Genomic DNA, 11,832 nt, shown 5'->3' on the forward strand with positions numbered 1-11,832 from the left:
TGAGTAAGAGCAGGAGAAGGGCAGAGGGGAAAAGAGATTCCCTGCTAAGCAGGCAACCAGATGCAGGAATCCTACCCAGGACCCTAAGATCAAGTCCTGAGCTGAAAGCAGATGCCCCACCAACTGAGCCACCCACACCCTGGGAAATAATCACATTATAAAATATCCCATTTAAAAGTCAATGAAGGGGGCACCTGGGTGGCTCAGTGGGTTAAGCCTCTGCCTTTGGCTCAGGTCATGATCTCAGGGTCCTGGGATCGGGCCCGCATCGGGCTCTCTGCTCGACAGGGAGTCTGCTTCCCTCTCTCTCTGCCTGCCTCTCTGCCTGCTTGTGATCTCTGTCTGTCAAATAAATAAATAAAATCTTAAAAAAAAAAATAAAAGTCAATGAAGTTAATGGGTTGATTTTAAGGAATGTAAAATATACTTAATAAAATTGTTAAAAAAAGATTTTTAAAAAGTCAATGAGGACACAGAAAATATCCCTGAAGTTCTATAGCTTCAAACAATATCTTTTTGGTGATACTGTCTGCAAAGACACGGTCCCCTTACACAGAAGAATCCAATATTGCACAACCAAAGGACAAGATGGAAAATGTTCTCTTTGTTGAGATTCCTCAGTCAAGTATTTAAACATTTCAGTGCAAGAATTCCATCACTTATCACTGACAGAAAATGGCATAGAATATGCCAAGGGGAAGTGCTGAACAGGAGAGCCACCAAATGCAAGAAGGGACATGGGAAATTCCCTGTCCTGCACCACGTGGTTGGACTGAGGTCTCTAGATTTGTAAATGTGAAAATGCTGGTGGTCTAATGATGAACAGCAGCTCATTCAAAGGCAGCTGGTCCAGAGGCAGAGTCGCTGAGTTGGTCTCACTCTCAGGGGCTTCTTGGTAGCCTTGGCAGCCTAAGAAAAGAACAGATGTTTGTCTCCGTGGCTGAGGAAATCCTGGGTCTCTTGTCCTGGGGCTGCCCTTCACCAGCACTCCCCACACCAGAGCCCAGCTCTCACCCAGGGACATGCATTTCCCCCCACCATGACCATAGCCCTGGGCCCAGCCACCTTTACAAACCTCCTCCCGCCTGAACCAAATCACTGAGTTAGCCCCAGACCCTGTTTCCAATGGTCTGGGCTCAGGACCAAAGCGAGTAAGAAACCAACGTGCTCACATGACTCTGGTTCCTATGCTCCCTCTCATGGCAGGTCATAAGGATCTGCTGGGGGATCTGACAGAAGACAGGGGCCTGCACTGGACACCTCTGATCTTGGGGAACACTGTGGGCAAAGGTCCTTCTTTTCCCTTCCCTCCCAGCCTCCTGGTGAGCAGCACAAAGAGCTCTTAGTCTGATGATCCCTTCCCCCATCCCCCCATCCCATCCATTCTTGGTCTGGCTCAGCTGGGAGCTCACAGGGGAGCTCCATTAGCCCATCTCCCAGGTCAGCCCTGCCCAAAGCAGGGGCTGCTCAGTGGCTCAGGATCTGAGGTCTGCAGGAAGCTAGCTGCCGGGACGGCACTAGTCTCAGCCAGGATTCCCACTGTTGCACGGAGAACTGGCCTCCTTCTATTCCTGTCAGGCACGGTCTCTACTGGGCACTTACTGCCTTACATGCAAAGACACAAGCCATGTTCTGGGGGAACACGGCACTACTGTCTAGCCTTTTGAGTTGGTCTGCAGAAGCCTTCCCACTCCCTCTACCTGGGATTAGACCCTGGCTCCCTGTCCTTGTAACTGCTGGGATGGGGTCCCCTTCTCCTTGAGACGTCTCATGGAGCCGCCATGCTGCTCTCTCTCAAAGGGGAGTACGGCCCATGCTGTGTGTCCCTGCTGTCACCACACCACCCACCCTGGGCCCAATTTGACTCTTTCCAATGGAGAACCGGGTCAGAGCCAGGCCTGACTTCCCTCAATCTGTTTAGCACTGACAGGCCTTAAGCAGTGGTGTGGGACCCTCCCCTTTCCCAGTGGCCTTAACAGTGAGTGAGGCCATATCAGACCTCAGGGCCAAGCTTGCCCAAGTTGTTGCCAGCACGTGGTATGAGATCTCATTCACCTGGTCCCCCTGCCCTGTGAGAAGGTTCAGAGTGGGCAAGGGTGAAGCTGGGAATTCACTGTTCCTTGTGCTCACACCAGGCCATCTGTTCCTCCCTTCCTTCTCAATCTGCTCTCACTACCTGTCCTTCTGAAGAAGTTCTACACAGAGTGTTGATTTTTGATGATGATTATGCAAATTATGATGAGGACGATGAGGCTGGCGATGATGGAGCTCATGATGAAGATCCAGATGTTCCTGGTCTGGGCCATGTCTTGCCGCGTGGTTGGTGGCACTGAAATGAAAACGCAAGGATCAGAGCCCCCGTCCAGACCCCAAACTGAGCTAGCTCAGCTCCTGCTGGCCCAGGTCCATCCTACCAGGCAGATGGTATCTATCACAGTCCTTGTGGCAGTTGCTGTGACCAATCCTAATGTCAAGAGGGAGGGAGGGGATGCACCCTGTCCCATAGGGGCTCCTCTGGCAAAAAGGGGAAGCAGGGTTTGCAATGTAAGCAGTCACTCCTGCTGTGACAGCCAGTAGGTGATGCAGGACAAGGATGGTGAAAGTGACAGTCTAGGTGGCACTGAAGGATTCCCATCAATACACCAGGTGACATGGAAAAGACAATGATTCTCAGAAAAGGGATCAGTAAGAACACCATCTCTGGAAACAGATTGATGTTTCCCTGTTTGGGGCAGCAAGAAATCCAAGAAATACCTGAGCACAAAGTGTGTGCAGTGAGGAAAAAAATCCAGGAGGTGAAAAGGGAAAAGAAGGATGCTAGAACATTCCCATGGCCATTATACTGCCAGGAAGAATTCGCCATGGATGGATCAATTTCTCTCTCTCTCTCCCTTAGACACACACACACACACACACACACACACACACACACACACACACCATACTGTGGGGCAGGTGGAGCTCATCTCAAGAGAACCAGCACTCCATCCAGTCTTCTGCGTTACCTGTGGTCTTCTGCGTTTCATCCCAGTGCTCCCACACTTGCTGAAGCCAGCTCTGACAGTCTCCGTTTGTGATCTTCATGAGGGGCTCGGTCAACTCTCTGTCACCATCCAACATATCCTTAACCTGTTGGCCTCCAGAATGATCCACTGTCCACTTTCTGTTCTCCAGTTCAAAGAGTGGTGTTATCTGCTCATTGAAGTCAAGCTGCCAGGATTCTCTGGCATGTCCATCGGCCCCACGCTCACACATGAGCCTGCCCTGCATAGTGAGAGAACCTGCACCCGCCCCCAGCAGGGGTACAAGTCAGCCTTTGGTCCTGACCAATCCTTTGTCCCACCCACTGTGCTCTCCTCAGCTCACTCCCAGCCCTCCTGGTCCTGCTCTGGCCTCCTTGTCTACCCTAGCTGCTGGACCCCGTGTGTGGGACCCACTTGGAAGTTTTATGTGAACAAAATAGCTCCCCAGCCCTGACAAACTGTTCTCCTTCTACCCTGGGCCTTCAGACTCACCGCTCTTAGTGAAATTCTCTGCTTTGATGTCCAGCAGTTTCTTTCTGAGCTCTTCCACCAGGAGTTTCACAGTTTCCTCCTGTTTCTGCCAAAATGCTGTGTCCTTCAGCTTCATCCCCCAAGGACCAATGGGTTTGAACTCCTTGGTCTGACAGTCATAGGAAAGAAACTTGTTTCCATTGACCTGGACTTGAATCTCACACCACGATTGTCCAGGCCCGGCTTGAGATGTGATGGAGAAATTGTAGGAAAGGGAGAGAGCATCTGTGAAGGGAAAACACAGGTGGAGGTTGGGGCTGGAAAAAAAAGAGCAGCAGGCACCCCTCTGCCATCCAGGTGACAGCAATCGCATCCTTGTAGGGCTGAGCTGGCAGAACAAAGACTGTCCCTGCATAGTCCCTCCCCCCAGTAGTAGTGGCTGGCACTCTTCCCTTGTTGGGATAGAATCAGGATGCTTCTGCCTGGTAGGAAGCCACATAGCCATTGAAATATCCCCTGTGTCTATGAGACTGATACCCAGCATCACTCAGCCTTTGACAGAACAGATATAGCAAGAAATGCCAAACACAAAACTAACAACATGTCTTCCAACTATGCTCATGGAGAGGTCTGGAGGACTCTTTATATCAAGACTGCACTGCAAGAAGGGCACCAGCGTTGTCAAGAAGCTTGGTGACATCTGTCTGATGGCCAACCTTGGCTGAAGGAGGTGGTGTTACAGAAAGTGTTACAGGTGGTGTTACTGGCACCTGCCCAGTAACAATGGGGTGAAGAGAACGAAATAGGAGATTTGAGGTGCAGATGCCCAACCGTCCGAATCGGGGACACAGCAAAAGACTGAAATGATCCTAGAGGTTGGAATGCCAACCAGGCCTGTCCCACAGAAAACTCTCCATCCCTTGGGCTCACAGAACACGGTGATCCTGGAGGCAAAAACAGCCAACCTAGACGTTGCTGGATTTGAACAATGGAAACAAAGACCGAGCCCCAGAATGGACGAGAAGGAGTCTGAAAGCAAACAGACTCTGGATCCTTTGCCTGCGTTCCAGACCTGAGCCCCTTCTCAGTGCTGGAACCCTGAAGGAAGAAGCAGAAGCAAGCTATCCATCAGAAAGGACCCTTCAGGTCAACAGCAAGAGCAATGCTTCCTGCTGGCCTTCTGCAAAGGGTCATATGGTCATTCCCAGGGCTGGGTAGACACTGGGGAGCAGAGACCATGCAGACATTGTCAGTGGACCTAGTGTGTGAGTTGACATTGCTCTCAGGGATCCTAGTGTCATTGGGGCCTCTGTCATTGAAATAGTGCAGGTCAGCTGGTGTTACAGAGAACAAGAAGTCACCTGCGCCAGGTCCTGCTCACAGTGACTCAATTAGCTCAGGTACCCACATAGTTGTTCTTTTCCATTCCCCATATTTGTTACAGGAGTGAAAACTGTTTATAGCTGAATTATTTGCGGGTTGGGGGCTGGATGGCAGAGACATTCAAGTACAACATTCTCACACTGTCTACACTTTTCTCCAAACACAATGTTAAAAACAGCGCCCTACACTGGATGAAATGAGAGTTGAGCATCAACCCTAAAACCTCTGTAAGGACACAGGGGTGTGAACCCTATCCTATTTTCACTGAAATGCGGGCCTGGTGAAAAGATTCTCTGAATATATTAATATTGCCTAGGTCTGTGTTGTAATTGCTCGAGTCTGTGGCCTTAGCAGGGAAGCAGCCAGAGACAATATGTGAATGAATGTGTGGCTGGACCTGCTCCTTGGGCCACACGACCCTATGACACAGATACTGTAGGAAAATGTTCTGTGCCCTTTGTCACATCCTAACATTGGAATGTTAGGTACAGACACCATCTTGTGATAGAAGGAGGGAAGGACAGTTGAGTTAGGGAAAATCACAGCCCCAAGAGGCAGGTGTGGTCCAGGGACCTGGAGGGAGGAGGTCTGTGGTCATGGAGTATCAGAGCCGCCCACCCTGAGCTGGGTGGTGCTGAGATGTGGCTGGTGAAGGAGCGCGGCGTTGCTTAAGCCTTGAACCTTTGCCCAAGGGTGCCCGGAAGTGTAATGGTGAACAGCAGTGGGGTTAGTGACTCGTGGAGAAGTTGCGTCAGCTTCAGAGTCGCGGGGTTGTGTGGGGTCCAGGCCCTGCGCGACTGCCCTGTCCAGCACATAGCCCGGGGCTCCGGGGCTGGGTACCGGTTCACCGAGGGGCAGGCGGAGGCTGGGGCCGACCGCAGGCTCCCCGCTGCGGCCTCGTTCCCCTCCCCCTGGCTCCGTGCTCCCAGAGCCTGGCAGTTCATGGTCGCCCAGGTCCCCTCTTTTCCGTTCCACGGGGCGACAAAGTCCCGGCGGACTCCGAGGAGCGGGAAAGGAGCCTGAGGCGGGGACTTGCTTGGGGGTGAGGAGAGGGGACGGCGGTCCTAGCTGGCGACAAGGTTCCCAAGGCCCCGGGACTCACCTTTCTCTGCTCCCCGGGCGTCACGGCCACGACCAACCCGGACTGTGCCGCGGTGATCCCGCGCAGCAGCCGCAGCAGTAGAAACAGGAGCGGCAAGCGCCCTGTGAACTTGGTGGCGGCCGTGGGCTCCATCGCTACACCGAGTCGGGGGCGGTTTCTGAACAAACCCGCGGGCGGGGAGGCGGAGGGCGCTTCCTGGGGCCGCGCCAGGGCTCTGCAGGTGTTTATGTCTCTTTCATCCAAGTGGGACTGCATCTTGACAGGTCCATCCATCCAGGAGAAACTGCGCAATGATTCTTCCAGTCTTCTCAGTGCTGCTCTTCTATTTATAAGCAGAATCTTACCGCTGAGCCGCACTGGACCTTCAGCCCGAGGAAGACAAATGGCATTTAAAATTAAAAAAAAAAAAAAAAAAAGTAAATATGGCCAAACCACATAAAATTTATATCTGGGTCATTTTTAGTGTACGTTAGAGCACAAACCGAGGGTTGCTAGAGGGCAGGAGTGTGTGGTGGAGGGAGGGTTAAATGGGTGATGGCTATTAGGGAGGGCACTTGTGATGAGCTCTGGGTGTCCTATAAAGGTGAGGAATGGTGAAATCCTATCCCTGAAGCAAAGGAATTACCACTGCACGGAAACGAATTTGAATTGAAATCAATGAAGAAAAGAAGACCGTGTTCTGCTTCATGAAGAGTGAGGTAAAATGGAGCGATTTTCGCTCTCCTATTCTGTCTATGATCATTTTCAAACACACTGTGGTAGGATACACTAGTTTCTTACTGCATAAGGAGTCCTCAGAAAGCTGCCATGAAAGACTCAGATCTCAGAGCAGGTACATGTTCCATTTCTATGTTCCTTACAGTTTGCCCAGGTACAAAGGTAAGTGGAGAGAAATAGGACAGAAGAGGAAAGGAGGTGTTAAGCATTCAGGAGGTAGCCTTTTCCCTTTCTCATGAAAGACTTGGGCCAGTGTAATTTTGGAAGAAGGAGGGGGCATCCCAGAGCTTTGCGGCAGGTGGGAGCTCCAGGTCTGCCTAGAGCTGACAGGGGTCCCTGAGGTGAGCTGAGCTAAGGGCATGGCAGGCCCGATCTGCCAGTGCTGAGGCGGGTTCCCTGGGGTGCTGAGTTGAGGTGGGGTCAGACAGCGTGTCAGGCTGTGGGTTTGTAGCCAGGGGGCTCCAGAAGGTCGGGGTGTCCTCAGGGGGTCATGCAGGTTTCTCCGGCTCGGAAGAGTTCTGCACAGCTCCAAACGGCACAGTTTCCATCTTGGTGGCAAGTGGACTCCTGGGGTGTGGCTCCAGGGTCCAGAATCTGGATGGCTTGGGGAACAGGCCCCTGGGGACAGAAGCCTGAAAACCCAACCCAGGGTTTGGAATAGGGCCTAGGGTCATAGTAGGCCTGATCTGCCAGCTCTGAGAACGAAACCCCAGGGGGCTGAGTAGAGGGAGGGTTTGGCTACCTGTGCCCTGGCTTTTCTAGCGCTTTCTCACAGGGGTCGGACAGTGACCACTCAGGACAATATTGATTTGGGCAGAAAGCTCATGAGAATTGGCCAGCATTGTGCGGTGATTCAGGCCGCGCTGGTGCCTGCTGTTTAGAGTGCTTTCTCGCTATGTGCATGTTGCCACCATCTGGGAACTCAGGCCAGACCCACTCGATTCCCCTGAGGGCCACAGCTGAGGGGGGCTTTCCAGGGCTAGAGTTGAGGGAGGGGCTCAGGCTGAGCCTCAGGCTCCATGTTGGCAGCCCCGTGGGGCATTGAAGGTGGGGCTGGCCTCCGGAGGACATGCTGATTTCTCCTGCTCTGAGGGTTTTGTGCGGCTCGAAACAGCCAAGTATCCTCCCGGGTGCAGGAGGAGTCCTAATTTGTGGCTCAGGGGCCCCCAGTCTGGAGGGCTTGGGGACCAGAACTCTTGGGACAGAAGCCTAAAAACCAAACTTAGAGTTAGGGTTAGAGGCTAGGGGCATGGCAGACCCAATCTGTGGCACTGAGGCAGGATCCCCAGGGGGGCAGAGTTAAGGACAGGCATCATGGGGTGTGTCAGGCTCTGGGTTGATGACCGGAGGACCGTCTGAAGTTGGGGTGGCCTCAGGGAGGCATGCAGGTTTCTCCTGGTCTGAGAGTTCTGTGCAGCTACAATGGCAGTTTCCATCTGGGTGGCAGGCGTTCTCATGGGGTGTGGGTCTGGGGTCCCCAATCTGGAGAGCTTGGGGGACAGACCCCTGGGGACGGAAGCCTGAATACACAACCTAGGGTTCTGGCTAGGTCCTAGGGTCATGGGAGGCCCGATCTGCCAGCGCTGAGACCAGAACACCAGGGAGCTGAGTAGATGGAGTGTTTGGCCACGTCCATGTGCGCATGGGTTTTAGAGCACCTTCTCGCAGGGTTCGTGCTGCCACCACTCAAGACCACGGGACAGGCGCTAGAGGCTCCCCTGAAGTCCGGGACAGCTGGAAGCGAGTTCACCGGGGGTTTCTGGCCGATTTTCACAAGCTTTCTGCCCAAATCCATGTCAATTTGGGCAGAAAACTCTTTAGAATTGGCTCACATTGGGTGGCGATTTGGGCTGCGCACCCGCCCAGTACTGGGAGCGCTTTCTCGATAGGTGCATGCTGGGGTACTACAGGACTGTGGGTTGGGCCCATGTGGCTCCCCTGAGGGCCCCCGAGGTGGTGAGCTCCTGGGGGGGGCGGAGTTGAGGGAGGGGGTGAGGCTGAGCCTCAGGCTAGGTGTTTGTGGCCAGTAAGCTGCCAATGGTGGCAGTGGCCTCAAGGGGACATGCATGTTTCTTTCGCTCTGAGGGTTCTGCACAGCTCCAAAGGGAACGGATTGACTTCTGGGGTGTGGCTCAGAGGTCCCCAATCTGGAGGGCTTAGGGACCAGGCCTCTGGGAGGGGAGCCTGAGAACCCAGGGGTGGCCCAGGATTACAGTTAGGGTCTAGGGGAGTGGCAGGCCCCACCTGATGGCGCTGAGTCTGCCTCCTGGGGGTGGGGGGGCTTATAGAGGGCGGGTTTGGCCCAAGTTGGAGCAGACCCGGGCTGCAAGTGTGCCTGGTGTTTAAAGAGCTCTCTCAGAGACTTTGGGCGGCTACCATGTGGGACTCTGGGCAGGTACCAGGAGGCTCCCCTGAAGGAAGTGAGATCGCTGGCCGTTTCCAGCCAATTCTCACAAGATTTCTCCTCAAATCATCAATTTGGGCAGGAAGCTCGTGAGAACTGGCCGGCATTGGGCGGCAGTTCGGGCCACACACTGGCCCCATGCTGGGAGCGCTTTCTTACCAGGTGTATGTTGGGGCCTTGCGGAACTGTGGACCAGTCCCATGCTGCTCCCTGAGGGCCCCTGTGGAGGTGAGTTCCCTGGGGGCAGAGTTGAGGGAGAGGGTGAGACTGAGCATCAGGCTCTGGGTTTGTGGCCTGGGGGGCCTCGAAGTTTGGGGTGGCCTGAGGGGCCATGCAGGTTTCTCTGGCTTTGAGGGTTTTGGGCAGCTCCCAACTGCACGGTTTCCTGCTGGCTGGCAGGCGGAGTTCTGGGGTGTGGCTCAGGGGTACCCAATCTGGAAGGCCCGGGTGGTCAGGCCTCTGGGAATGGAAGCCTGAGAACACAGCCCAGGGTTAGGGTTAGGACCTAGGGGCATAGCAGACCCCATCAAAAGGCCCTGAGGCGGGCTCCCCAGGGGGCGGCTGAGTAGAGTGCGTGTTTGGCCAGTGTTCAGAGCCAATCCAGGCCACCTGTGCATTCGGCCTTTAGAGGGCTTTATGACAGTCTTCGGGCCATGACCACCCGGGACCTCTGGCCTGACCTAGGCAGCTCCCCCGAAGGCCTTCGCCATGAAAAGCGAGTTTGCCAGGGTTACCTGTCGAATTCTCACCAGCTTTCTGCCCAATTTGACATTGTTTTGGGCAAGCTCTCTGCTTGTGAGAATTGGAGGGCATTGTGGACGATTTGGGCCTCGCACCTGCCGGGTATTGGGAGCTGATATCGCTAGGTACATGTATGGGCCATGCGGGACCATGGGATGTTCCCATGTAGTTCCCCTGAGGGCAACCGTGGAGGTGTGTTCCCCGAGGGTAGAGTTGATGGAGTGGGTGAGGCTGAGTGTCAGGGTTTGGGTTTCTGGCTGGGGGGGGGGGGGGGCAAATGGGGGGGGGGGGGGGGGGGGCATGCAAGTTTCTCCAGCTCTGAAGGTTTTGCGCAGCTCCCAATGGCATGGATTCCTCTTGGCTGGCAGGCGGAGTCCTGGTGTTCGATCCGATATCCCCAATTTGGAGGGTTAGGGGAGCCAGGCCTCTGGAGATGGAAGCCTGACAACCCAAACTAGAGTTAGAGTTTGTGGCTAGGGGATGGCAGGCCCGAACTACCGGTGCTGAGGCAGGATCGCCAGGGGGCTGAGTGGAGGTAGTGTTCAGACGGGGCACTAGGCTTCGGGTTTGTCGCCAGGGGGACCCTCAAAGTTGGGGGTGGCCTCAGGAGTACATGCAGGTTTCTCCTTCTCTGAGGGTTCTGCGCATCTCCATGGGTCACTGTTTCCTCCTGGGTGGCAGGCAGACTCCTGGGGTGTGGCTCAGGGGTCCCCAATCTGGAGGGCTTGGGGGCCAGGCCTCTTGGGTGAAAGCCTGTGAACCCAATTCAGGGTTAGGGTTAAGACCTAGGGTCATGGCAGGCCCCAACTGCCAGCTATTAGACGGACTCCCCAGAGGGCAGAGTAGAGGACACGCTTGGCATGCGTTGAGAGGCCATCTGTGCCACAATTGCACCCTGAGTTTAGAGGGCTTTCTCACAAGCCTTGGCCCGAGACCACACGGGACCCCAGGATGGGCTAACGCGGCCCCCCTGAAGGCCCCCACTCTCGTAACATAGTTTGCCTGGGTACCTGACCAATTCTCATGAGCTTTCTGCTCAAAGCGGCATTCATGTGGGCAGAAAACTCGTGAGAATTGGCCGTCATTGTGAGGCAATACCGGCTGCATGCCCACCCAGTGGCGGGACTGCTTTCTGGCTAGGTGCATCTTGGGGACATGTAGGACCATGGTCCTGGTCCAGGCAGCTTCCCTGTCAGCAACCAAGGAGGCAAGCTCCCTGGAGGCACAGTTAAGGGGGGAGGGAGAGGCTGAGCCTCAGGCTCTGGGTTTGTAGCACAGGGATGGCACAGAAGGTGGGGGTGGCCTGAGGGGGCATACAGGTTTCTCCCAGTCTGAGGGTTTTGCGCAGGTCCCAATGGCACAGTCTCCTTTTGGGTGGTGGTTGGAGTCCTGGAGTGTGGCTCAGGAGTCCCTAATCTGGAGGGATTGTGGGGCCAAGCCTCTAGGGACGGAAGACTGACAACCCAAAGTAGAGTCAGGGTTCGGGGCTAAGTGCATGGCAGGTCCTATCTGCAGGCCTGAGGCAGGATCACTAGGGGGCTGATTGGAGAGTGTGGTTTTAAATAGAGTGTCAAATCTGGGATTGTGGCCCAGAGGGCCACTGAGTATGGTGGTGGCCATACATGCAGGTTTCTCCCGCTCTGAGGGTTCTCTGCAGCTCCAGAGGGCACGGTTTCCTCCTGGGTAGCAGGAAAACTCCTGGGGTGTGGCTTAGGGGTCCCCTATCAGGAGGGCTTTGGGGCCAGGCCTCTGGGTATGGAAGCCTGAGAACCAAACCCAGGCTTAGGGTTAGGGCCTAGGGCCATGGCAGGCCCATTGCCAGTGCTGAGGTGGGCTCCATGGAGGACTGACTAGAAGAAAGACTTGGTCAGCATTTGGAGGCAATCCTGGAGGATTACTGGGCCCCTAGTACACCCCCAGTCCTCCTGAGTGTCCCCTGTTGTGGCACTTGTCACACAAGGCTGTCATTTGCTGTCTCTCGGTCTGCCCTT

General features: G+C 54.7%; 1 protein-coding gene across 1 annotated transcript; it reads right to left on the reverse strand.

Moving 5' to 3' along the window:
* Positions 1 to 2,195: 2,195 nt before the first annotated feature.
* LOC111147871 (NKG2D ligand 3-like) lies at positions 2,196 to 6,234 on the reverse strand. Its single transcript, XM_022504137.1, has 4 exons — positions 5,976 to 6,234; positions 3,516 to 3,779; positions 3,006 to 3,281; positions 2,196 to 2,329 (listed from the first exon to the last, which is right to left on the reverse strand). The coding sequence occupies exons 1-4, from the start codon at positions 6,232 to 6,234 to the stop codon at positions 2,196 to 2,198; spliced, it is 933 nt and encodes a 310-aa protein (XP_022359845.1).
* Positions 6,235 to 11,832: the final 5,598 nt, after the last annotated feature.

Source organism: Enhydra lutris, unplaced genomic scaffold, assembly GCF_002288905.1.
Source record: "Enhydra lutris kenyoni isolate GAN:26980312 unplaced genomic scaffold, ASM228890v2 scaffoldscaffold17, whole genome shotgun sequence".
Classification (NCBI taxonomy): domain Eukaryota; kingdom Metazoa; phylum Chordata; class Mammalia; order Carnivora; family Mustelidae; genus Enhydra; species Enhydra lutris.